Source organism: Ochotona princeps, chromosome 9, assembly GCF_030435755.1.
Source record: "Ochotona princeps isolate mOchPri1 chromosome 9, mOchPri1.hap1, whole genome shotgun sequence".
Classification (NCBI taxonomy): Eukaryota; Metazoa; Chordata; class Mammalia; order Lagomorpha; family Ochotonidae; genus Ochotona; species Ochotona princeps.
The window spans coordinates 20,905,788-20,931,163 of NC_080840.1; the positions used below are offsets into that span (position 1 = coordinate 20,905,788).

At 40.7% G+C, this 25,376-nt stretch overlaps 1 protein-coding gene across 4 annotated transcripts in view; it reads left to right on the forward strand.

The window, feature by feature from the left end:
- TRPS1 (transcriptional repressor GATA binding 1) overlaps positions 1 to 25,376 on the forward strand; it is a 245,265-nt gene that overhangs the window by 42,398 nt on the left and 177,491 nt on the right. For all 4 annotated transcript variants that reach the window (XM_058668533.1, XM_058668534.1, XM_004580689.2 and 1 more), the window contains 2 exons: positions 5,523 to 6,439; positions 18,669 to 19,798. In XM_058668533.1, the coding sequence (XP_058524516.1) occupies positions 5,523 to 6,439; positions 18,669 to 19,798 (2,047 nt within the window). The remainder of the gene's footprint in view (positions 1 to 5,522; positions 6,440 to 18,668; positions 19,799 to 25,376) is intronic.

Here is a 25,376-nt window from a genome sequence, read left to right on the forward strand (position 1 = left end):
GAGAAATTTTAGTTTTCATCTGCACTGGGTGGAGGGATGACGCCAGAGAGAAAGCAAGAGTGAGCGAGCCTGCATCTGCTAATTCGCTCCCCAAATGTCCCAGTAGGCAGGGTTGGGCCAGTCTGAGGCCAGGGTCCCAGACAGACTGCAACTTGGGTCTTCCGTGTGGGGACCAGGGACTAACGCAGTGGAGCCAGAGGGCACATTAGCAAGAGACTGGAATCTGGAGGGATGTGGGACTCACTCCGGGCACTAAGTGTGGGATGCTGGCATTCCAATTGGCATCTTAGCCATTGGGCCAGATAGCTACCTCCTCGGCTTCCTTCTTAAATGATTGCACTAATTAGTAATTTCCTCAGTTGGGTAATTTATGTAGTCATCTTCCGCCAGCATATTTGGAGTAGGAGTGTTTCATAAATATGTTTGTGTATTTATATACATACCTATATTTGTATGTTTGAAATATAACTGAAACATTAGTGGATAATTTTACTTCTAATGCTGATTATTCCTACTGTATATATCTTTCAAAATTATAATATAACATAGAAAACGTATACTCACTTATAGTTTTCTTTTTTATCATTTAGTGTTAAATTTTTTTTGTAAGAAACCTTTAGCTGTAAATATTAATTTTGAAAGAAACCTGGCAAATCTGAAGGAGAAATGCATGATTTTTCTACAGTTAGAATGTCATATCTCAGCCATGGAAATGAATGCAAACAGAGCATTTAGGGCAGGCTAAATCTATTTTTAACCTGTTTAAGTATCTTAGCTGTCCTATTATAGGGCTATTGCAGGAGCACTCATGTGTTTGTGTAGGTGGAAGATGCTGTGACTGTGGATAGGCTCACCTTTAGCCCTGAAGGTCCAGTTTTTGGATTATGGTACAGGACATTGGTGAGCCATTCCGAGCCTGGTACTTCATTTTTATATTCTTCAGCTTCTCTTCACTAGATCCCCTGTTAGTCCTGTTACTTCTGGTTACTCTCTGCAGCTTCTCTACCTTCACTGGTGTCTGCTGCTTTTTCTGTTTCTCCCCTCCCCTTCCCTCCCCTCCTCTCTCCTCTTCTCTCCTCCCCTTCCCTTCTCTCTCCTCCCCTCCCCTCCTCTCTCCTCCCCTCCCCTCCCCTCCTCTCTCCTCTTCTCCTCTCTCCTCCCCTCCCCTCCTCTCTCCTCCCCTCCCCTCTCCTCCTCTCTCCTCTTCTCCTCTCTCCTCCCCTCCTCTCTCCTCCCCTCCCCTCCCCTCCTCTCTCCTCTTCTCCTCTCTCCTCCCCTCCCCTCCTCTCTCCTCCCCTCCCCTCCTCTCTCCTCCCCTCCCCTCCCCTCCTCTCTCCTCCCCTCCCCTTCTCTCTCCTCTCCTCCCCTCCCCTCCTCTCTCCTCTCCTCCCCTCCCCTCCCCTTCCCCCCTCCTCTCTCCTCCCCTCCCCTCCCCTCCCCTCCCCTTCCCCATCCCCTTGGCTTTTTTTTTTAATTGAAGCATATTGCTGTGTTACTAAGAATGACCAGGTTTAAAATGGAGTTACTCATGCATTGACATCATTATATATTTCAGTTGCTTGGAAATTCTCCCTATGGGAAAGCCATTGCTAGTGTGTCAGTCTTTTACACATTAAGATCTTTCCCCCTGTCCAGGGTGGTTAAGTGTTGATAGCCATTAGACTTAGGGGGTTTAGATGTTACATGATTTCACCACGCCATGGTGTGTTCAAAAATGACTCCTCGCTGTAATCTTTTCCATCATGCTGCTTCTGCTGTTTATGAAAGCCCAGGGGAGGGAGAGCATCTTTGCTCAAGGTCTATTGGTGCTTTTTATCAGACATTTTTCAAGCAGCTGATGGTGGTGCTGGCAGAATCATATATTTTAGGTGTCATCCATTCAAGTAGGTTTACCTCATGTAGGAAGGAAAAAATATGTATTTTGCTTTGTTTTATAGATGTACAGATGAGCTCTCAATGTGTTCTGAGTCTAAGACAATTGCATTAGCCTCTTGCTAGTTGACTAATAGAATTAATACTTGTAGAAAGCACTCTAAAGCCACATGCCTTATGAAGTCAGTGCTGGGTATGATTTTACAAGTCTGTGATCTAATTTTTTTCAAGTGAAAATGTTAACTGGAAAAGTTCTTGGCACACAGCAAAACGTCATGCAATCTGTTATTTGTCTTAGAGATAATAACTTGAGGGTGGCTATGGTCTTATGGTATCTAACTTATGACTTGCCAGAGGAGTTTCTTCCACTTAGAAGTATTGCAAATGTGCTTATATTTACATAATATGTCACTCTGAAAAATTATGATGGTATAATTCCAGAAAAAATTATTTTTTCTATAGCTACTTCAAAGTATAGTCAACTAAATTAACAATTTTTTTTTAAATAGCAACTAAGAAGAACATGTCCCTGCCCCCATAACAAAAATTAAAGCTCAAGTGACCTTTCTGAAACTTCTTTGAAGTTTTAGCAGTTGAACATTCTTTGCAATGTATATTATTAAGGGCTCCATTCGGCATAAGGAGTCAGTGAGTCATAGGCGTTCTAAAAGTTGTTTCTGGGTGGAAGAGGAACTGAAATTTGCAGAGATGATAATGTAATTAAGTCATATTTTCTCCCAGGCACTGAAGATGCTGGGTGAGTAGTTTTTAAACTGTGACCCATTCCGTCTCTTCATGAGTAGCAGTAAATAAGCAAGATCTAAAACCTTTCTTTATTCTGAAAAGCAAGTTCATTTTTTCAATATTAGTGTATTGAATATACTCAACTTTTAAGTCTTCTGCTCTAGTTCCCTTGATAATGAACATGTTGCCATTTCCCAGTTAGCTTGTCATTAATATGCGGCCATAGATCAACATTTTCTCTCCACTGTTCATTATTGCTTCCCGATTTCTTTGTACAGTCTTCTTTTGAGCCTGGATTGTTAGTCTTTTTTCATATGTAAACTTATCTATTTCATGTAGCTGAGTCATTGTTAGCTTTTAGTCACATGAAGGAGAAAATGTTACAGTGTTTTAGTGTTTGTGCAAGGAAAGACTGTGTTGTGATAGTTACATTAAAATGGAAAAAAAAAAAAACCCAACAAAGATTCTAGAAGGAAAAGCATATGGTGCTATCCCAGGCCATCACATGCTTGCATTTTGAAACACTGGATGGTTTGCACCCTGGAAACCTTTTCTGTAAACCTAGTCAAAACTGTATGTTTTTCTTAATGTACACTTCAGATGATTTTTAATTGCTGAAGCTTTCCCACTATTCCTTTTATTTCTTTGTCTTTTCCCATTTGTTGGATACAGTCCTCCAAATGTGAAAAAATTCCAACACTACTTTAGTCACTTCTGAAAAAAAAAAATAGGAAAACAGAACAGCAGGTCTCTCAGTACTTGAACGTCGACTCATAAGACACTTAGATGCAGACATTGAAAAACACAACGGTTAACCAATGTTTCCCTTTTTTCATGCTGGCTCCCTGGTTTGGTTAATTTTAGGTCCTGGTGGACTGACTCTAGGGTGAGCTGTTTTTCGCCTTGTTCCCATCGAGGGTCAGGCTTCACAGGGCCTGGTTTACATTGCTTTCCCTGGAGTTTTAGTCTTTCATCCTGCGATATTTCTGTTGTTGCTGTAGGAGGAGGCAGATTCTACACATGTGATGAACACCATCATGGTTGCATTAAAACATTTACCTTCTTAAGTACAGTTTTCATTTTGACATTATCAACAGAGTGGGTTTCCACCTTGTGAAGGATTCCTTGTTGTATAACTGGTGCATTGTCCTTGTTCTGTGATTCACACCATAAACATTTTGCTTGACCAGCTTTTCAGCAGCATAGGGTACACCCATCTGTCCAGCGCCAGTGTGGCTCCTCAGTGCTTGAGAGAAATTATAGACAAAAACAACTAAACCATGTTATTAATTGAGCTTTTCTCAGCACATTTTGGATAATCGTGGTATACCTAGCTCTCTGAAATTGGTCCTTACGCTGCAGTTGGCTCATAAAGAAGACTTGTTTTATTACGCAGTCACAGGTGGAATTTTCCAAGAGACGTTTGGGGTGGTGACTTAGACTGGCATGGCGCTGGATGCCTCAGCTAAGTGACTAAAGGACACAGCCCCAGGAAGCAGCCGTCAGCTGGCCTTTGTTAATTCGCTTGTTCATTGACATGACACACATTTTTTCTTATTTCTCTATATCCTTTGAGCCCCGACTCACTTTAGATTCCTGTAGAGGAATTTGTCACAGCATTAGTGTTTTGATCCTAGTTACTGATGCCATGAACTTGAAAGCCAGTCTTGCTAGTATGTAGAGGTGAGTCCCAGAGAAGAAAACTGGTGTAGTTTTAAAATTGAAAGCTGTAAGATGGCAATGGCCAGGCCCGGCGTGGTAGCCTAGTGGCAAAAATTCTCGCCTTTAACATTCCGTGATTCCATATGGGTGCCGGTTCTAATCCCACTTCCCATCCAGCTCCCTGATCGTGGCCTGGGAAAGCAGTGGAGGACGGGTCAAAGTTTTGGGAACCTGCACCAATGTGGGAGTCTCAAAAGAGACTCTGGGCTGCTGGCCTTGGATCGGCTCAGCTCCGGCCATTGTGGCTACTTGGGGAGTGAATCAACAGACAGAAGATCTTCCTCTCAATGTTTCCTCCTCTCTCTCTCTCTATCTTTATAATAAAAATAAATAAATCTTAAAAAAAATGGCAATGACCTTAGCCTGCATTTTGTATTTTACGTCAGTCATTTTGGAGTGTGTGTTCCTGATGGTGGCTTTTGCATGATTTTTGTTAGATTCCATACAGAATTGTGAGGTTTATAGATTTTCCCTTAATGCTGGCTGGAATCCTGACCTGACACCATGATGCCAACCTCAAATGTGGCTTCAAATGTGCAAGGTCAACGATGAAACGTTACTCGTCCTCCAGTTCTGGAAGGTTCTGGAGCCAGTTTTCACTGTTTATAACACGGCTGTTTCTTTGTTTTTGACCATGAAAATTCTGGTTGAACCTGTATTTATACCCTTGTCTGACACTGTAGAATGTGGAATTCCAATTTATGTTGTTTACATGTACAAAATAAACACATCATATATATATGTATTTAAACTGAACAAGAATATATTCTGTAAACAGAACGTGTGTACACATTATATGTAACATGATCATGTATAAATATATAAATGTACACACGTTGCCAACTATAACTGAAGAAAGAAATTGCACAAAAATGTAATCTACAGAAAAGAATAAATAACAGGAAAGATAGGCCTCATAATAATAATGAGACTCTTAGTATTCATAACACAATTTATAAAGAATGAATTGGCTGCTCTTTGTGACAAAAAAAAAAAATCTAAGTGTAAATTGCTTGCTGTAGTCTGAAGTTTTTTTTTTTTTTGGTATTTTAAAATTTATTTTATGTTAAAGAAAAATAAATAAATTACACACCTCACAGATATTAGTAAAATATTCTAGGTTGATCCCATCCCTGTAACTTTGAATTAATGGTGCTTCTGCCTTGTGCCTGTGTTTTTTACAGATATGGTCCGGAAAAAGAACCCCCCTCTGAGAAACGTCGCTAGCGAAGGCGAGGGCCAGTGCCTGGAGCCTTTGGGTACAGAGAGCAAAGTGTCTGGGAAGAGCAAAGAATTTTCTGCAGGTCAGATGTCAGAAACCACGGATCAGAGCGATGCTGCAGAGCTGAACAACCAGGAGGAGCCTGGCTCGCACGTGCAAGATGCGTCGTCTAGCAGCAAGAAGGACTTAAAGAGTGAGAAGGCTGGCTTCAATTATGACAGCCCCAGTAAGGGAGGGAGCCTTCCCTCCTTCCCACACGATGAGGTGACAGACAGAAATATGTTGGCTTTCTCATCTCCGGCTGCTGGGGCAGTCTGTGAGCCCTTGAAGTCTCCTCAAAGAGCAGAGGGAGATGACCCTCCAGACATGGCCTGCACCCCATCCGGGGATTCATTGGAGACAAAGGAAGATCACAAGATGTCACCAAAGGCTACCGAGGAAACAGGGCAAATGCAGAGTGGTCAAGCCAATTGCCAAGGTGTAAGCCCAGTTCCAGTGGCCTCAAAAAACCCACAAGTGCCTTCAGATGGGGGTGTAAGACTAAATAAATCCAAAACTGAGTTCCTGGTGAATGACAACCCAGATCCGGCACCTCTGTCTCCAGAGCTTCAGGACTTTAAATGCAATATCTGTGGCTATGGTTACTATGGCAACGACCCCACAGATCTGATTAAGCACTTCCGAAAGTATCACTTAGGACTGCATAACCGCACCAGGCAGGATGCTGAGCTGGACAGCAAAATCTTGGCCCTTCATAACATGGTGCAGTTCAGCCATTCCAAAGACTTCCAGAAGGTGAACCGTTCCGTGCTTTCTGGTGTGCTGCAGGACATCAACTCTTCAAGGCCTGTTTTACTCAATGGGACCTATGACGTGCAGGTTTGTGCTTTGTGTTGCAAACTGTTTGGCAAAAGTAGCTAGTGCTGGAATGTCAGTCCTTAGAGGCATATTAAAACCAACGACACGATACCCCTTGGGTAACCTTCTAGAGCCAGCCCAAGGGATGGACACATGCCACGGCTCCATCTAAATTCGAAGTTGTCTTTAACCTCTCATCTTGAAAGCAATCCCCACATTTCTGTTGGTGTGGGGAGTCTTTTCATGGCATTAGCTAGGCTTCATATTTCAGGCTTCATTTCATGGTAATTTCATGTTTTCTCAGTATTCCAAAAATGGCACTAATCTTTATGGTTGTGCGTGAGAGTAATTCATGACTCATTCTAATTTTAGATCTTAAGACTTTTGCTGTAACCTTTCCTTCACTGAGTATCTTTCCTGGAGGATTTGCTTTTATGGTCAGCCCCAGCAGCTTTGGCTTATAGTGATAGTTACAGGGGCATACTCCTGAAAAGGCAAAATGATTGCAAACGAAAATTTGAAGAAGCATTTTACATTGATGAAAATGAAGTCAGTGTGATTGTACCAAGGACACCAGAAGGACCTTGGTGCAGGCCCACAAAGCATTCCTGTCTGCTTTTAAGGAAAATGGCAATTTATGGACACAGCAGTAATTTAGGGTTATATTTTTATTAAAGCCAGCATACCTTTTTGATCTACTTTTCAGCCTTTTTTGTTTATGGTATATATGAAATGTAAAAAAAAAAATCTGTAAGCATTTCAAAAAGAATGCAACATGGAACCGAATCTAAGGAAATACATTCATATAATTTTAGCATTGTCAGAAGTCATAGCCAGCTTGAGAGAAAATGTGTTCGTTTTGCTACAGTCGGTAGATTTTTATTATATTATTAGGCCGGGGGATTTTGAAACATATTAGGTTTAAGATTAGCTTTCTTTAGAAATGATTAGGAGAAGTACTGTAGGAGTAGTGAAGTCAGCTCATACAAATTTAAGCTCCTGACTCGCTTTAAAAAATCGGTCATTTTTGTCACCAGTACCTTTGCCCTGGACCTTTCTGGTAACTAGTGTCTGTTAAGAAAAACAGGCAAAGTAAGGCATAAGTAACAGGCAGTGGACATATTTTTCAATACTTACAAGAAGTATCAGAAGGTAAATTCCTATGTCCTTTAAATGTCTGGAACATAAAGTTATCACTCTATGGGGAACAGAAGGAAAAACTATAAAAATCCAGTTTCATCTTGGTAAAGCTGTCTGAAAATTTCATCTCACTTTTTGGATTTCCTCAAATAGAATTATTGCCGTGGAGCAGCAAATTAAGCCAACGTGGTTATTATGCATGAAAGCTACAGGCTTTGAACTGCCGTCTTATTAAAGATCATTTCACTGTCTTATGTCAGATATACACCGCTGTCAAACTGTGATTGGAAAGCAAATATGTGTTTTAGATAAAAGGGTTGGAAGTGAATAATGTCAGTATGTGAAACGGTATTTTATAATTAGCAAGTAATATGATGTTAATACCTGGATTTCCGGCAGGAGTTTCAGTTTGTTCACTCTGGGGACGACTTCTGAGGGAAGCTGATTTCGGCTGTCAGGAAGGCTCTAAAATGAAGATTACTAAGGCCTATAGTTTGGAAGAATTCAGATTTTTAAACACACTTCCATTTCCCCCAAACAGTTATTTGTTAGGCTCTTAGTTATTTATAGTAAAGTTTACGTTTGGGGAGAACACTTTTCCTGGGCAGTGATATTCGAAGTAAAACAGATGTGTGAGCTCCCTGCGTTTGAACTAATAGAACTAGAAATGAAACAGCTGATCCTAGACTAGGCTGTCAATGAAACTGCTGCAGGAAACACACAGGAAGGAAGACAGAAGTGGTAGGAGATGGCATGCTGGGAGATAATCTTATTAAGATTGGGTTTTTTTGTTTTTATTTTTGGAAGGAGAAATAATACTACTAAAAATAGAAAAAGCAATCTATGGAAAAAATAAGCCATTATTTTGAAGGAATGATACGATTTCAACATAATCTAAGAAACTTCAATTTTTTTTAAAAAAATAAAACACCGAATATAGTTTTAGGGGAAGCGCTAATCACGAGTGTTGTGTGCATATTCCACGTATGGATGCGCAAGCATGGCCAAGGATGTTGGTAGCATCCTGATGTGCTTACACTGAAATGAATTTTCAGCACTAAATGAACAGTTTTTCTTTAGTCATAAACTAGGTAATAAAAGCATATCTGAAATTCCTCTTTTTACCCCCACATTTGTGTTGTTGAAAAATGCCATTTGAGAGGTTCTTTCCTTGATACTTGAACTATGTGCAGACTAAAAGCCGTGGAGATAAAATGCTGATGGTAGAATTTCTTTAATGCAGTGTTGTCAGAAATATATGTAGTCTTCTAATGGCTTATATGTTTTCTGATAAAAACATGTTGTTAAATATGATTATTGTAGACAATCATTCTCTTTCAAGGATTACTTGAATAGATCTATAATTTGAGCTAATTGAATAGGTGAACAATTCATTAATCTTTTTCATTTAAACTAGCTTTTTGTTTTTCCTTTTTGCTTTCTTCATTTTTTTTTCTACTTTTCAGAACAGTTGGTGGTTAATGATAGATTTATGACATTTTAGGCCAAGAAAAAAGGAACAGAAGCCAGAAGTAAGAACTTAAAGAACCCTGTGGCTTTGATCTGCATTTTGGTTTGACATGAGTGTTTTAAATAATTTGAACTAACTTGAGTGCAAATGCAAAATATACAGTTTGGTAAAAGAAGTAGTTTAAACAATTTCTAGAATTTCTAGTTCTACGATCAGATAATTTGGTGTATACCTAGAGGGAAAACTGACATTTGGCAATACTTGCACTGATAATAACTATTTCTTTATAAATTATATCACAAATAACCTAGTCACAGGATTGTAATTTTGTAAAAGTAGCGCCAAACATCAGTGTTTCTTTGTATTGAATATTACCTAGAGTTTCAAACAGGATGATGGAGGCTGCCTTAACTAGTCACCATGCAACTGGAACATACTCCCCAACAGGGTTAGAATACCTAACCCCGAAATCAGAAGGTGCTTTGCCATGAAAATAGAAGAAGATATAGTGGTCAGATCAGAGATAATTTATTGAGCCTGGATTAGTTCCCCCACTATCTCATTTTTGCTGCTTGCTTTATCAGTTGTTCTGTCCATTTTTTTTGTTTAAAGTAATGGATCTGGCATGATTGGCAAACTCTTCATGTGATTTTTACTATCTGTATTCAGCCTGTGAGGTTCATAGGTAGACCCAATAATAGGACAAGAGATTGAGTTCTTAAAAAAGTAATTATAGCTTCTTTCTTTTTAATCTGCTTTATTATGCTTATATTTCAACCATTGCTGAATGGAGGCTTGCATGAACAACGCAGGCTTTGCTGTTTCATTAGGGCTTAATGTGCTGTGCATTAGGGCGTTTGCATCATCTTTATGGGGGAGCTTTTAGTCCTCAGATCAGGTTGTAAAAGTAGGAGTTCTGTCAAGTTGAGCTTCCCACGGGAAAGTGTTTATGCTATCCCAAGTTTATTAATGCTTATGATGGATCTGTTGCTTTTTCATATGAGGGAACCTTCTCTAGTCTACATCATTCATCTCTCCAAGGAGATGTTCTTGACTTTTTGCTCATTAAATTCATTTTGGCTCTTTGTGAACCTCTAAGGTTAAACAAGTATTACATTATTGATTTAGCAGGGACTGTCTTGTGTTGAACTACATTTTTTTTGTTTCGTAAATGTTTTATCATAGTTGCATTATTATGCAATAGGAGTGGAAGAATAGATTTTAGTGACAGAAGATCATCTTTTGCATGTGGATTTCCAAAATTAGTAACTGGCATCCTTGTGGATCCTTAACCTGTACCAACCAGTGTGTTCGTTGGAATAGGGGATTACACGCAGTTTGAGATGGAAAAAAAGACTCAGGGAACGTTGAACTCATTGTGGGGTTTTTTTGACTTGTCATGAATTTCAGCTTGAAAGATTATTTTTTTTCTTGGGTTTTCATTTGATCTAGAATAGAACAACAGTTACAGATCTTAGCAGGTTCTTTTTAGTTTTCCTGAGTTGAGAACAATTGTATTTTAGAAAAACTAGTGGAGACTTTGATCAATTCAGACTCTCTATACAGGAATGGGTTTGGCCTAAGAATCCACAATTGTTTTCAGGACTGTGTCTCTTTAACAAGTAATAAAGTATGGAAAATAAAACACATGCTTACCCCAAGACCATAAAGCAAAGCAACGTTCTGGTGTTCACCAAATTATTTTTGTTAGTGGAGATAGCCAAGGAGGATAATGCAGCCACCAGAGTAGAGAGGTTTGACCATTTTAATGAATCCCTCTACCTGCATGACAGTTAAACTCTGCGTTTGGTTTTGTACCATTAGAGTGGTCATGATGAAGGTCAGGACTGCTTTGATTCGGGGTTTATTTGTTATCATTTAAACAATGTGTCATTTTTGTGAATATCAGTGTTTCTCTCCAGGAAGAATGTTTACAAAAACATGGTGGTTATCTGTGAATCCAATCAAATTTAGCATCATTCAACTGTTAATAAAAGTTTTATCTCTCAAATGGCCTGCTCGCTAACCGTATTAAGTCAGCAGATTATGCAGGATTTTTTTTTTTGTTGTTGTTAATTTCTTGGGTCATTGTGATTACAGCATACTTGCAGCTGTTCGAAGCCCAGATAGACAAGTAGTGCACCAAGCCCAGAGAACTGCGTTGAGAGAATAGTTCCCTTTCATTTTCTGATTTCCTTTGTGGACTCTCGTTCTGAGAAGCTGAGACCATAAACCTCTTTGAAATCCTCACCACATGATTCCAAATTTTGAAGAAATTGCTGTGTGTATTCAGAATATCCAGCAAATTCCTATTTTAATTAAAACCACTGTAAAATTTATTTTTCTGTGCTTTTTTCAACTTATTCAATGCTTTTTCAATCTACATACTCAAAAATCATGCGTACTTTTTTTTCTAATTTCATTATCATGTAACACAATTTCTTAGTTATGTATGTGGATCTTTATGTATGTTTGTCAAGGTAGCTTCATAAAAATCCTTGAAATGGATTGATATGCATTTTAAGAAACAAAGAAACTGGCATAATGGATTGAGGTCAGCTGCCTAAGGTCCAGGAGTTGCCTCAGCTGAGGCAGTGGGATGCAGTGGCCCATCACTGGTCAGTACAAGCTTGTCTTCACAGCCCAAGTCCACGCCTGTTCGCTGCACAGGGAAACACAGCGGGACGCAGGCCGGATGTGTGTAAGGGGTGATGTGTTTGGGCTGTCTGCTGCATACTCTGTGAATTGCGTTGAGTTTGGAGATCCATGTTTCCCTTAAGATACTCTGTTATCAAATCCGTGTGGTGTAATGCTAATTATCTCATTTGAGCATACTATTGATTTCATTGTAGTCACTGAAAAGAAAAATTTGAATCTCCTTTTTTAAATTAAAAAAATTATGAAAGAAGCTAGTTCTGGTAGGGGAAAAGACCAGCTTCTTTTCATATTTGTGCATTTATTTAGGAGATAGAGAGGCAGAAAGAGATAGGCAGTGAGAGAGAGATGTGATGATGCCCGTGCATAAGAGAGAGCCCTCCAGTCTGCTGCCTTGCACGCCAAGTGCTCACAGTGTACATGGCTGGAATAAGCCAAAACCAGGTACAGATCTCTCTTGTCAGTGTCAGGAATACAATTATTTGAACCATCACCACTGCCTGCCTGCCAGGATATGCATTAACAGGTGAGCTGCAGTCAGGTGCTGGAGCCAGGTGTCGGACCCAGGAGCTTCGGCATGGAATCCAGGCATCTCGTCCAGTGTTTTAGCCGTGGTGCTAAATGCCTACCCCCACAGATTTGTACTTGGTTAGTTAAAAGGTCAATGTTGCATCCTCACATTAAGGAAAATTTCATCCATTGACTTGATTGATTTCTTGCTCCCCACATTGAGAGGCCTTTGTTTTAGGACGGTGTGTTTTAATGGCTGCTGTGAGAGTTGTCTTGTGCTCCCCAGTTAGCTGGCACAGTTTCTGTTGGTTTTTCTCTGAAGATTAAATGCTAAGAAGGTGCACCCAGCTTCCATTTATGTTCTTCAGGGCTGTGCAATTAAGGGTTTATCCTCTGCCTACGTTAAGAGCAGGGATGGGTGTGGAGGCAGAGAACAAATCAGAAAGCCTTTCGAGTGTGTAATTGTGTGCAGCATTCCCCAGCCTTGCTCGGAACTGTGTGATTTCACCATGTTCTGCAGGAAGAGAAGTCAGGAAAAGCTAAGAGCTGGAGAATTCAAATGGCCTGCTGTGTATTGGCATTTCTCCTTTGTGTACGTAGATAGCCGGCTGATGTGTGCTTAATGAAGACCTGCGTTCTTTCATGTATCCAGTAACATTTGAGAATCTTCATATTTTGTGGCTAAGCCTGTCTTCTTAACTCTTGGGAGACTCCATCTTGGTATTTCTCTAACACTTCATGGTTAGCATGTGTAAATGAAGTCTCTGCGTCTCCCCTCCTGCCCCAAGCATTTTTTTTAAACAGATTTATTTACTTACTTGTGCGCTTAGCTATCTGAAAGGCAGAGTGACAGGGTGGAGGTGGAAATATCGTCTATGTCCTGGTTCACTCCCCAGAAGGTTTCAACAGCTCAATGCTAGGGCCAGCCCAGTGCCAGGACCTCCACTCAGGGCTGCCCTGTGGGGGAGAGGGCCCAAACACTCGGCATCTTCCCTCCCTTTCCAGGCACCTAAGCAGGGCGCTGGATCTGAAGCAGAGCAGCAAGCATGTAAATTAGCATTTCAGTGTGAGATGGCTGGAGGTACCAGGCAGAGGCTTAAATCCTTACTGTTTTACTGTTAGTGCCCCTAAAGTGCATTTCATAGGTTATTAGATCTTTGCTTTCTTCTTCTGTTCTCATATCTTTGCTTTTTTTGTTACTTCTTCATCTTTCCTGCTCTTCCTTCTCCTCTCCTTTTCTGTTGTTTCCCATTCCTTTTAATGTTTTTTTCTGCTTCTCTTTCCTGCCCTTCTTTAATTTTTAAAAATTTCTCCTTATACTCATTCTTCTTATATTTTATAGGAAGTGTAGGTCTACTTTACTAATGTTAAACATATCATTTAATTATATTTAGGTAGGCGCCAGCACTGTGGTGTCCCAGGTAAAGCTGCCATCTGCAGTGCTGGCATCCCACACAAGTACTAGTTAAGTCCTAACTGCCCTGCTTCCCATGCAGCTCCTTGCCAGTGTCTGTGGGTATCAGTTCAGGTTCCTAACTGCCCTGCTTCCCATGCAGCTCCTTGCCAGTGTCTGTGGGTACCAGTTCAGGTTCCTAACTGCCCTGCTTGCCATGCAGCTCCTTGCCTGTTCCATTAGAAGGAAGCAAGAGGTGGCCCAAGTGCTGGAGCTCCCATGCTCTTGTGGGAGACCTGGATGAAGCTCTCGTCTCAGGCATCGTCAGCTCATCTGTTCTCCTCTCTGCAAACCTTTGCTGAGCTGTAGTCTGGAGCAGGTGCTCGGCCGTCATGTTTTCATGGAACCTTCTGGGTCTCTCAGCAGAAGCCTCTCTCCCACTATTGTCATCTATTCACTTGCAAAGCTTTTGTGTCAAAGTGTAAACATGTTAAGATTTTGGACTTGATCTCTTTTCATGTTCTCAGAGCACTGCTTATTGTAGGTGTGTCTTGGGGAAGGACGCTGCATGGTTCAGGGTTTAAGCTTTTTGTTTTTCTGAATGCTGTCTACTGCACACATGCAGTTACGTATATCTTCTTGGTGAGCCAGTGCCGGCGATGGTCTGGGTGCAAGGGTAGTGCCATGGAGAATTCCTCAGTAACAAACTGTGTCCACTTGCTCTGTGATTGCTTTTATTGTGAATGAATTGAAGTTTTCCTGGTAATTTGCCTTCCCAGTTACCAGCTAACCGTGGGGGAAATTAGAATTACTGAGTAAAATGAAAAAAAAATTAGTTTAGGGTAAATTGTTTATTTTTGTCATCCCAAAAGCTAACTACAAAAATGTACCTAATGAATCAGATGCAATACTGTTCCTTTAGATATGTTCTTTTTACCAATTTAAGGTTTGGCGCTGCCTCACTGATTGACATTTGTAAATCCAAACGGAAATGGTATTTCCTGGAGTTCACATGGCAGCATGGCAGCCCTGGAACAGACGACAGGAATAAGCTATGCATGGCTGTCACATATGCAGATTTCTTATTAAAACTTTTTTCACATTTAGTTTCCATCACAAAATATGTCATGGAAGTCCTCATCTAGAAGGGTTCCAAAAAACCATGCATGTGCAAGCATTCCCTGTGTAGATTAGCAGATTAATTCCGATGAGGATTATTTTCAGCCATGATTAACTCTTACTAATTTCATATTTCTTTAAGTTATTTGAAAGTTGAGTATTTCTTGGGTATTTGATCAGTGTTGTTTTGTTTTGTTATTTTCGAAGTTTTACTTTTTTTTGACTATCAGCCCGTAACCTCAAGTCTTCATAAATTAGTACCCTCTTAATTGTCTCTGTTGCTATCAATTATAGTACTTGAAAATGAACCACATCTGAGGAAAGGTTTGTGTGTAGTTCAAACAAATCTCTTTTTTTTTTTGCTACATAGAAAATAACTATGTGTGCTGAAGTATCATTTTAAGGATTCTGAGTCTCCTGATATTTCCCTTTGACATATTCTGTCAGATATTTTCATTCTTGTTCCATATTGTTAGGTGGAAAGAAACAAATTGAGGTTAAAAACTCTGAAAAGAGCTCATTCATTTTAAATATTTTTCACTTCCACAGTGAAGCGTTTCTATTAAAAGGCATATAAAAACTGTAGAAAATGCTACATGGACAGAATCTTTGTTTTTAAAGATTTTATTCATTTTTATTGGAAAATTCAGCTATACAGAGAGGAGGAGAGATAGGAAGATCTTCTGCCAACTGATTCACTCCCCAAGCGGCTGCAGTGGCTGGAGCTGAGCTGATCTGTAGCTAGGAGCTAGGAGCTTCTTCCTGGTCTCTCACGTGGGAGCAGGGTCCTAAGGCTTTGGCCCATCCTCAACTGCTTTCTCAGGCCACAAGCAGGGAGGTAGAAGGGAAGCGGGGCCACCAGGACACTAACTGGAGTCCATATGGGATCCTGGTGCATGCAAGGTAAGGATTTTAGTGGCTCGGCTAGGGCATTGGGCCTGAACGTATCATTTTTAAAAGCAAAGACAGAATACAGTAATAGTGCTATCCCAATTTTTACACAGTGAAAAACAGTATAAAATCTGTTCCTTGCAACATTTTCTATGTAACTGTAATTCCCACTCAGATGACTCTGTAGCAGTTGCTTTTGGATAAAAGATTAATTTTTGTGTGTTTTTAAAAGTTGTTCATGTGTTAGATCAAGTCAGTGATAATGGTGCCCCACCTAAGTCAGGGCCTTGATGAGAAGTTGTGTTTGTGTTACATCTCATTAAGAACTTCATTGATCCGTTCACCCCAGAGGCATTGAGCTCTGCTTCCTGTCATGTACTGATACTGTCCTATAGTTCAGGAAAGCAACGGAAGGGCAAGGGGCAGCTCTTCATTTTTAGCTAAGAATACAGGTGATGACACGTGCGCGACTGTCACCGAATGACTTCGCCATTCACGTTCATTCCCACTTTCCACCCCACAAACACCTTTTAGTCTTTTCACTCATTGGCAAGGGAAATGTCTTGGATGGCTCATTTACTAGATAATAATCCCATCCATTTCACTAGTACCATTGTGTGTGCTGCATAATATGGTGTTCCCTAGCCGTAAATGATTGTTTAAATTTATGATAATGACTTGAGAACTTTAAAGGAAATTGTACGTTTGCACTAGGTTTACATCACGTGTTGAATAGCCGAGCGTGGCCACTAGCTTCCCTGCTGGAGCTATGGGGCAGTTTTGTCACTTCACAGTTCTTGTGACCATCACATCTCTAGAGATTTCACTTGGTCTTCATCACAATTGTAAAAAATGCAACGTCTATGCATTACTTACTTCTTTAACAGTGCACACCAACATGTCTGGAAGTTTGGAGAAGTTTCTCTGAAAGACAAAAAAGTGGAATCAGAGCTAGATACAAAAGGATAAAAGGCTGTCTTTAATTTTATTGTTGTTGTTGTTGTTGTTGCTGTTGTATCTCAAAGGCAGAGTTGTGGTCTTGCTTGTTCACTCTAACTTCTCTAAAATCTATCACAGTTCAGCTCTTTCAATGTGGTCATAGCACGTGAGGCTTAACGATTGCAAAATCAAAGAAGCAATCATGATGTGTAGTGGTTTTCAGGAATCCTGGTTGTACAAGCAGAGGTTAGTTCAATGTATTTTATGTAAGGAAAGCTAGGCGATTCTAAAGCAGTGTGGCAGATAAAACTAGAACAATTTCATTTCTAGATTTGGCACACTTTCTTTGCCAACATTGAAGAATGGTATTCTGAACTTATTGCTTTCAATTCAAATTTAAGTTGATAAACAAAACATGTGATTGAAGAAATCCTATTTGAAGTTTTAGTTTTTGAAAAGAAAGCTTTTCCTCACCTCCCTTGAATTGGGGAACATATGGTGAAAGTTTGCAGTGGCGTGCACTACATTTCGTTGTAAGTTTCAGTTGTTTTAGTCAGTTAAATTCTGGGTTAGAATATTCCATGTGGTCTGCTTGAGAAGATGACTTTAACATCTCTCACACCATTGACTGATTGTCAGGTTACAGGCTCAGTGAGCGGTTCATTCTTAGCTTTCTGGTTCGGTGATACTGTGTTACTGAGAGACTGAAATGTGTGTGCTTGTTATGGGGAATATGAGTGTAGGGAAATGCTATTCATGCATGATTAAAGGCCTCGGAGACCATCATGCATTATTATCTTAACGCACGGTAAATGTTGTTCAGGTGTTAATGCACATTTCCTAGAACTCCATTACCTGACACAGACTTGGCTTCCATTGAGGAAGCTGCAGGCTGGAGAATTTAAAGAACTTCATCAAGTCACAGCACTCTTGAAGTAGCAGAGCGCAGGCTTTCGTCTTAGCCCTGAACAATATCGGGACAAATGTATCCCTGGATGCACTACAGGAATATTGTTTGCATTTCAAGTCGAGCCTTTGGATGCCCGAGTCTTTTCTCATGAAGTGATTTGGATACGAGCAGCGATCGCACATGTCGTTCTTGAGCAGCTGTTGAAGAAGGCAGAACATGATTATATGGCTTGCTTAATATATTACATCTGGTTGTTGGAAAAATTCAGAAATCCACTCAGTGTGAAAGGGGAAATTTCCTCTCTTTTTGGAGCAAAAACTCTGTCCTAAATTGTGATTGTTGGCTGCTCAGTGGTGGGATTAGATGAGAGGCCCTTGGAGGTGCTTGCCCGAGAAGGGAGGGAGAGCTTTGTAGGAAGTGCTGTTGGAGGCCTGCGGAGCTGCTGTTACTGCCCAGTGTCATCATCTGGGCAGGAAGCAGAGAGGCAGGGATTGTTGCAGTAGAATCATTTTATTTTGATATTTAAACATCCCAATGACCCACTCGTGGGAAGACCGGACACCTGTTTGCGGTAGAACAGAAACTCATTGAAATAAGAGCCTTACATTAGGGGACTTTGGGAATCTTTGTTCCTCACCATACTTTCCTGTCTTCATCTTACCATTTTCAGGATCTGTGCTTGGACGTCAGTGACAAGCCATTTGTTTAGTCATTTTATCCAAAAGCTGGGCCTTGTCTGCCTGCAGCTTCATTGCTCTAAGACCTGGACAGATTTCCCTAATGATCATCTGCTTCTGGTTCACACAGCAACCCTTCCTCTGTGCAAAATGGTCCTTCTGTCCAGTCATGATGGAGGTGCTTCTGTGTGCTTGTGATTTAGAGGGAGCGGTAGTAAAACCTCTGCAGTTACCGATTGTTTCCTTAGATTTTTAAAGGTGTGTATTACTGAATCTTTTGGATTAGTGAGAGTGCTTTTATTACTTGCCCTCCTCTGTTACTTTGGCCCCAAATGTTTAGCATAATGAGCCTCTCAAAGAGGAGCTGTTGGGAAATGAAGAGTGAATTTATTCAGCTCTGATTATTCAAGTGATTTCATAATAAGCAGGAGTACTATTGTAGTTTTTGATGTGGAATACTTGGCACCTTCCCTCCGCCCCCCCTGCAGAGAACCCATTGAATTAATGACACGTTTGAAGTAACATCCCTCTCCTCTACACCCCAGGTCACTTCAGGTGGAACATTCATTGGCATTGGACGGAAAACACCAGATTGCCAAGGAAACACCAAGTATTTCCGCTGCAAATTCTGCAATTTCACTTATATGGGCAACTCATCAACTGAACTAGAACAACATTTTCTTCAGACTCACCCAAATAAAATCAAAGCTTCTCTCCCCTCCTCTGAGGGTGCGAAACCTTCGGAGAAAAATTCTAACAAATCCATCCCTGCCCTCCGCTCCAGTGACTCTGCAGAGTCGGGGAAGTGGCAGGACAAGATCACGGTCAAGGCGGGAGATGACACTCCGGTTGGCTACTCAGTGCCCATCAAGCCCCTCGATTCCACGAGACAAAATGGTACAGAGGCCACCAGTTACTACTGGTGTAAATTTTGTAGTTTCAGCTGCGAGTCGTCTAGCTCACTGAAGCTGCTGGAACATTACAGCAAGCAGCATGGAACAGTGCAGTCAGGAGGCCTTAATCCAGAGTTGAATGATAAGCTTCCCAGGGGCTCGGTCATTAATCAGAATGACCTAGCCAAGAGTGCAGAAGGGGAGCCCCTGACCAAGGCAGACAAGGGCTCGAGTGGGGCGAAGAAGAAGGACTTCTCCAGCAAGGGAGCAGAGGATACCATGGTCACAAGCTATAACTGTCAGTTCTGTGACTTTAGATATTCCAAAAGCCACGGTCCCGATGTGATCGTCGTGGGGCCTCTTCTCCGCCATTATCAACAGCTCCATAACATTCACAAGTGTACCATTAAGCACTGTCCATTCTGTCCCCGGGGCCTTTGCAGCCCAGAAAAGCACCTTGGGGAGATTACTTACCCATTCGCTTGTAGGAAAAGTAATTGCTCCCACTGTGCGCTCCTGTTGCTGCACCTGTCCCCGGGGGCGGCGGGAAGCTCGCGGGTCAGACACCAGTGCCACCAGTGCTCCTTCTCCACGCCCGACGTCGATGTGCTGCTCTTTCACTATGAGACTGTGCACGAGGCCCAGGCTGCGGATGTGAAACAGGAGGCCAGTCACCCGCAAGGACCAGAGGGGCAGCAGGCCGTCAGGGAGAGCAAGGAGCACTCATGTACCAAATGTGATTTTATAACCCAGGTGGAAGAAGAGATTTCCCGACACTACAGGTAAGCCGTGGGAGGAGCAATGCCAAGAGGCTGATGGACAGGGTCCCCAAGGCTGATCCAGGGCTTGTTGGGAGTGATTCCAAGGACACGGGGAACTTATAGAACAAGATCCCAGAAGCATATGTAGGATTCCAGATTGTGGGTTTAATTTGGTCAGACCATGTGCTCATGTTCCATACTTTTTTTTTTTTTTTACCAGAATGAATGTGCTTTTAAATTTGCAGTTTTGCTGACAGTGCTGATGAGTTTACTCATAGTCCATTTATTTGTCATTGCTAATTATGACTCCACATCCCATAATTTTTGATGGAGCAGCTCCCGAATGAAAGGTGTTATTACAGTCCATTCTGCTCTCTCTTCCAACTGGGAACATCAACTGGAGAGTGTGGTGTTCATTTTTTTCTGTGAAAATTGAGATTGAAGATTCTTGTGGCTTTGGAAAATTTGTGTAACATCTTTGTTAGGTTGTAGGCAGTCATCTGAAGGTGAGAATTCCTCCTTGCCCAAGACCTTGGATTTGTATATATGTGCTCATGTGAGCTGATGAAACTCAGTTATGGCAGATTTGTGATAGAAACAGAGAATGCTCCTTTTTTTCCTTCTGCTTTTATCCTATTTGCTTTTTAAAAAAAAAAAAGGTTTCATTTTTCCAAGGCGGTCTTGCATTCTTTCTGGAGGTTACCTCCCTGTATTTCATTTATTAATCAGTCTCTCATTAGTTAATTGCACAGGTAGACATGCTGACAGACACTGGAGATACAGCAATAAGCAAGCGTAGTGGAGTCAGAGGCCTCGTGGGACTTAGTGCTTAGAGAAGACAAGCTGCCTGGCCTAGCAAGAACAAGTGACGCCTGCCACAAAGATGCAGGGCTGAGTACCAAGTTTCAGCATAAGGATGACAGAGACCCACGTGGTGATTAGAAAGTGCCTTGACACAGGCAGACTTGGTTTTGAGAGAACTTAGTTCTAAAGAAGCCTTGGTGGAAAGTTATGTTCCAGTATGACAGAGTATTTCGTGTGCTTTCATGTTACACTTCTAGGCATTCAAGTAAAGACCTTTATTTACTATTCCAAGTGCTGCTCCATATATAACTTCCATGTCCTAGTTTAAAAATTCAGTTTGCTCCCCAAAAAAGTGCCCTGCATTGTCTTTCAAAGTTTTGTGTCATTGCCAATGGATGCTTTTGTTTTTTCAGTAGTCAGTAATGAAGCTCTTCGTGTGCAGTAATAGGCTAATAATGTTAGATGTTAATTTGAAGGGCACCCTAATGTTCACAGTGAATCAGAATCTTCAGAAAACACTAACTTGAGATTTACACTGTTTAATTTATAAGGTCAGCCCTCGGAAAGACACAGTCCTGCAGTCAGCTGTGTGTTCACACTTGCAATGAGTGTTTCTGGCTCCTCTGATGTTAGCTGCATGGTAATTTCTCTCTGGGGCCAGCAGGCATCAGCTGCTTTTTGAGCTTTACTGATTGTGGATGTGCGAGTATATGAATGTTGTGCATGGGAGTGTAATTGGGACTTGAAGCCAAAGTTAGATGATCCTTTCTGTTTTTGAAGAGGACAGCGTTTTTTGTCTCTGTGAACAAATGTGTTCAAGGACATGTGCTTCATGTGCACACATACATGCACACACACACACACACACTGTGACATGTCCAAATGGCAGATCCTTTGGACATTAGGTTTTTCTTGACGAGGCTATTACTTGAAGCCTTATCCAGGACAATAAGATTTCCACGTGGCATTGGCTAAAGCAATCTTCCAAGAGACAAAAACATGAGTGAAAGCAATCAAACATTGTTTCCCCAAGAAACAATGAATAAAAATATCATGAAATAAGTTGTGAATAAAAATTAGTTGATAATGTCGGGATTTAGTTAATATTCAGTAATGAAAATCAATTCGAAAGGGAAAGGCTGTTGCTGGCTGATTCACCGCTGCTTCTGTCCCATTTCCCGTGGTGTCGGGATGCCCAGGAAGTGCTCACTCAAAGTTTTTATGAGAGTGACATCCCTGGGAGTTTCTGACTTCACAGTTTTTACAAATAAATTCAATGTCCAAGGTGAGTTGCAATTTTACTTTTCATGATCACACTGTGTTGAGGCCTTCCTGAGGGTCTAGGTTTCCACACCAGCTTAATTTAAGTCAATAGTTGAGCATTCTGTTACAAGTAAAAAAAAAAAAAATAGCAACATCCTCCCTGGGTTATTCAGGCACTGCAGGGTTTAAATTCTGTTTCAAATCCACTCATCTAGGTTCTTTAACATGTTGTTTATAATCTGCTCTTGAGTCTTCATAGAAGTATTTGATATTTGGAGTCTTACCATTGCAGGAGTTGCAGGTTAAGGAGTAGGAAGTGTAAAGGAGCCCTTGAAAGGTAAGCGACAATGGAAGCCCAAGGATGTGTAAGGAGATGGTTACAGGAATGTTTAAAAACTGATTTACTGTCACAGCGTTTTTCCCAATTGCTATGTTTTGAACAGAGTAAGAGGACAAACTTACCTTCTCACAATAGTACTTCTTCAGTTACATTAATATTTATCATATTATTCTTATTTGGACATTTCTGCCATGGTTCTTTGTTATTGCCTGGAAGTATTCAAGGCTTCTTAATACTCCATATATTAGGCTTACAGTGTAATAAATTAACATAAGCCAAGAATTGTACAATATGTACAATTATTTGCCTATAAAACAACTTTAGCTGAGAATTAGGGGGGCAGATTTAGAGTTCAGAGTGGAATACCTCAGTATGGATTCTTGTGTGGGAGCATTTTCCATCAAAACTAGGTTTTGCCTAAATCAGAAACAAACATTATCCAGTATATAACTTTTCTTAATGCTTCATATTTACCTGTATTACCTTCTGACCCACGAGACTTTCCTGGAATTACTGTATTTCATTCATGAATTTCTGATTGCATATTCCTTATTATTTACTGATTAATTGAATAGTGTTCCCATTCTTTGCTGACTGCGATTCTCACAGAAAATTTCAGTGTCACAGCTTATGTTTGTGGGGGTACATGGGGGGACTATCCATATACCACAACTATTCTGGATAAATCTGACTTTATAAGGCCTTCCTTGACCTCCCTAAATTAAGGGGAGCTTCCAAAGACTTTAGTTCTTCCTTTTATGAAGATGGAGCTAAGCCAAGGCTAGTGGGACGGGAGCAGGAAGCAGAGCATGGAAGGTTGCATTGAGCCGAATGCCCGTGTTGGTGTTGCAGTTAAGCAGGAGGCATAGCCTGGAGCCCTGCTGCTGAATCCACCAAGTTTCCTTGTGGACTGAGACCGCAAAGGATTTCCACATTAGTGCCTCCCTGTGCCTTGTGACAAAAGTAAACACAGATTTGTCTATAGGAAGACACTCTAATTTTTACCTGCAGTGACAGAAGAATTCACCCTACATACAGGAAAATCAATTTCATATGAAATCAGTGGAAAATATAAATGATAGATTTAGATTCCCCTATTAGCCACATGAGTGTGGCGTCACAAAATAAATAAAAAAGTCAATGACTAAGAAATAAAAATTGCTGCTGAAAAATTGATCAAGGAACATGGAAGTCCAAATTTCTAAGTGGTTGAGAAAAGACACACATAGTACATTATTATTAACAGATATAGTTGTTGTAACTTGACATGTATTTATATGTTAAATGACAGATTGAGATACTAGACACAGTGTTTAAGATGGGCGATATCAGAAGCAAATAGCAAGATACAGTAATTATATCTATTGAAAGTGACATTTAATCAGAGACCCAGAAGAACAACTTTCGGGAGTGGAGGCTGAAGGATGGACAGTCAGCGTTTGAGGGGAAAATGACAAAGGAGTCTTCTAGAGCTGCTGGGAGGCACAAATATGCAAATCCGGATCAGCACAGCACATATCAAGCAGGAGCTAGACATGTGAATTCACTCACAGCTACATCGCGATGAAGAGAAACGCCAAGGAGAGGGGTCCAGCCGAGATGCTGGGGAAGCAGTCACCTCAGAAAAGATAGCCTGGCCTATAGAGGGTGGAACTCAGAAACCTGGAGTGACCGATAAAAATACAGGAAAAGAAGATATCATGCTGACCACCAACAACCAATATTACATAGAAGATATCTTTAAATCTGTATGATTAAGTTAGATCACACTCACAAGAAGATACTGATGAAGCTTAAACTCATACAAAAATCCTATCCGAATAGCAACACAAGGCATCACTTATTAAGTCCAGGAAAACATAGAATTTAATACAAAGACCTCATGATAAAGGATAGAGTTAATACATAGGATCTTGGAAAGCAGCTGTTGTAAATTGTGGCTGTACCATCTGTATATACCCAGTGATCACGTAATTTTACTACTCAGATGAAAATCCTTTGATGGGGCTGGAAGTTTGAGGGGCAGTTTAAGCTTCTCTGTGCAGCATCAGTGTCCTATCTGTGTGGGCACTGGCTTGAGTGCTGGCTGCTCTGCTTCCCTTCCAGCTCCCTGCTAATATACCTTGGAAAACAGCAAAGATGGCCCACGTCCTTGAGCCCAGGTACTCACTGGCAACCTGGATTAAGTTCTGGACTCTGGGCTTCAATGTTGTGGCCACTTGGGAAATAGCAGAGGCTCCCTCTCTGTAACTCTGCCTTGCAAAAAAAAAGTCAATAAATATATGTGTTTTTACAAGAGAACAGCCCTTCTCATGGGTATACTCGAAGGTTAGGCAATAATCTCCTTAATCACAATTCTGAACGAGGAAAACAACAAGAAAAAAAATTGAAAGCGAAAATGGCCAAAACCCAACATTAATCCACGAAAGATTAATAAAATGGTTTTTAGAAATTTCCATGCAGTGAAATTGCAGCAGCAATTTGAATGAATGACAGGTGCATATAATAAGAAGGGCTTTACAACTGTATATAGGTTCAAAAACTAGCCAAAGAAAATTATGTAATCATGTATATAACATATAATGTATTCATTGTAGCAAAAATATTTTCTTCATCAGCTATATAATCTCTCTGTACATAAATAGAAATATAGATCTCCGTTGCTAGCTGTTTAGATGAAATTGTATTCTGTCATTCATGATTATGCTCCTGTTTGTATTTGTGACCTTAGCTATAAATGTGTATTTGTATGTATATATAAAGACATAGTGTGCACCAGCAACTCATTATAATTTTAAAATACACTACGCAGCATGAGTTGTCATCTATGCACATCTTCAGTAACTATTTGGATGAGTGGATGAGTGCCTAATACCCCTCATTATGAAATATGTGCTTCAATAAGTAATGTATCTACTTACAGTTACTGAACCGCTCCTTGTTAGCCAGAATGCTGCAAAAATGCACACATTCTTGGCTGCATGTGAAATGACAGTATTCTGTGCTTAGGAGATTCATGAATGTGTCTACAGGTTCGTAATCAGTGGTTGTAGCTTTTAGATATCCCTTATATAAATGCAAGCTGAAGGAATTGACATTGGGTAAAGCAGGTGGTCAAACGAAGAGGGCCACCACTCAATCTGTCTTAAAAAGAGCTCTGTCAGGGAGCCTGGACCGCATATTCTGTAAATT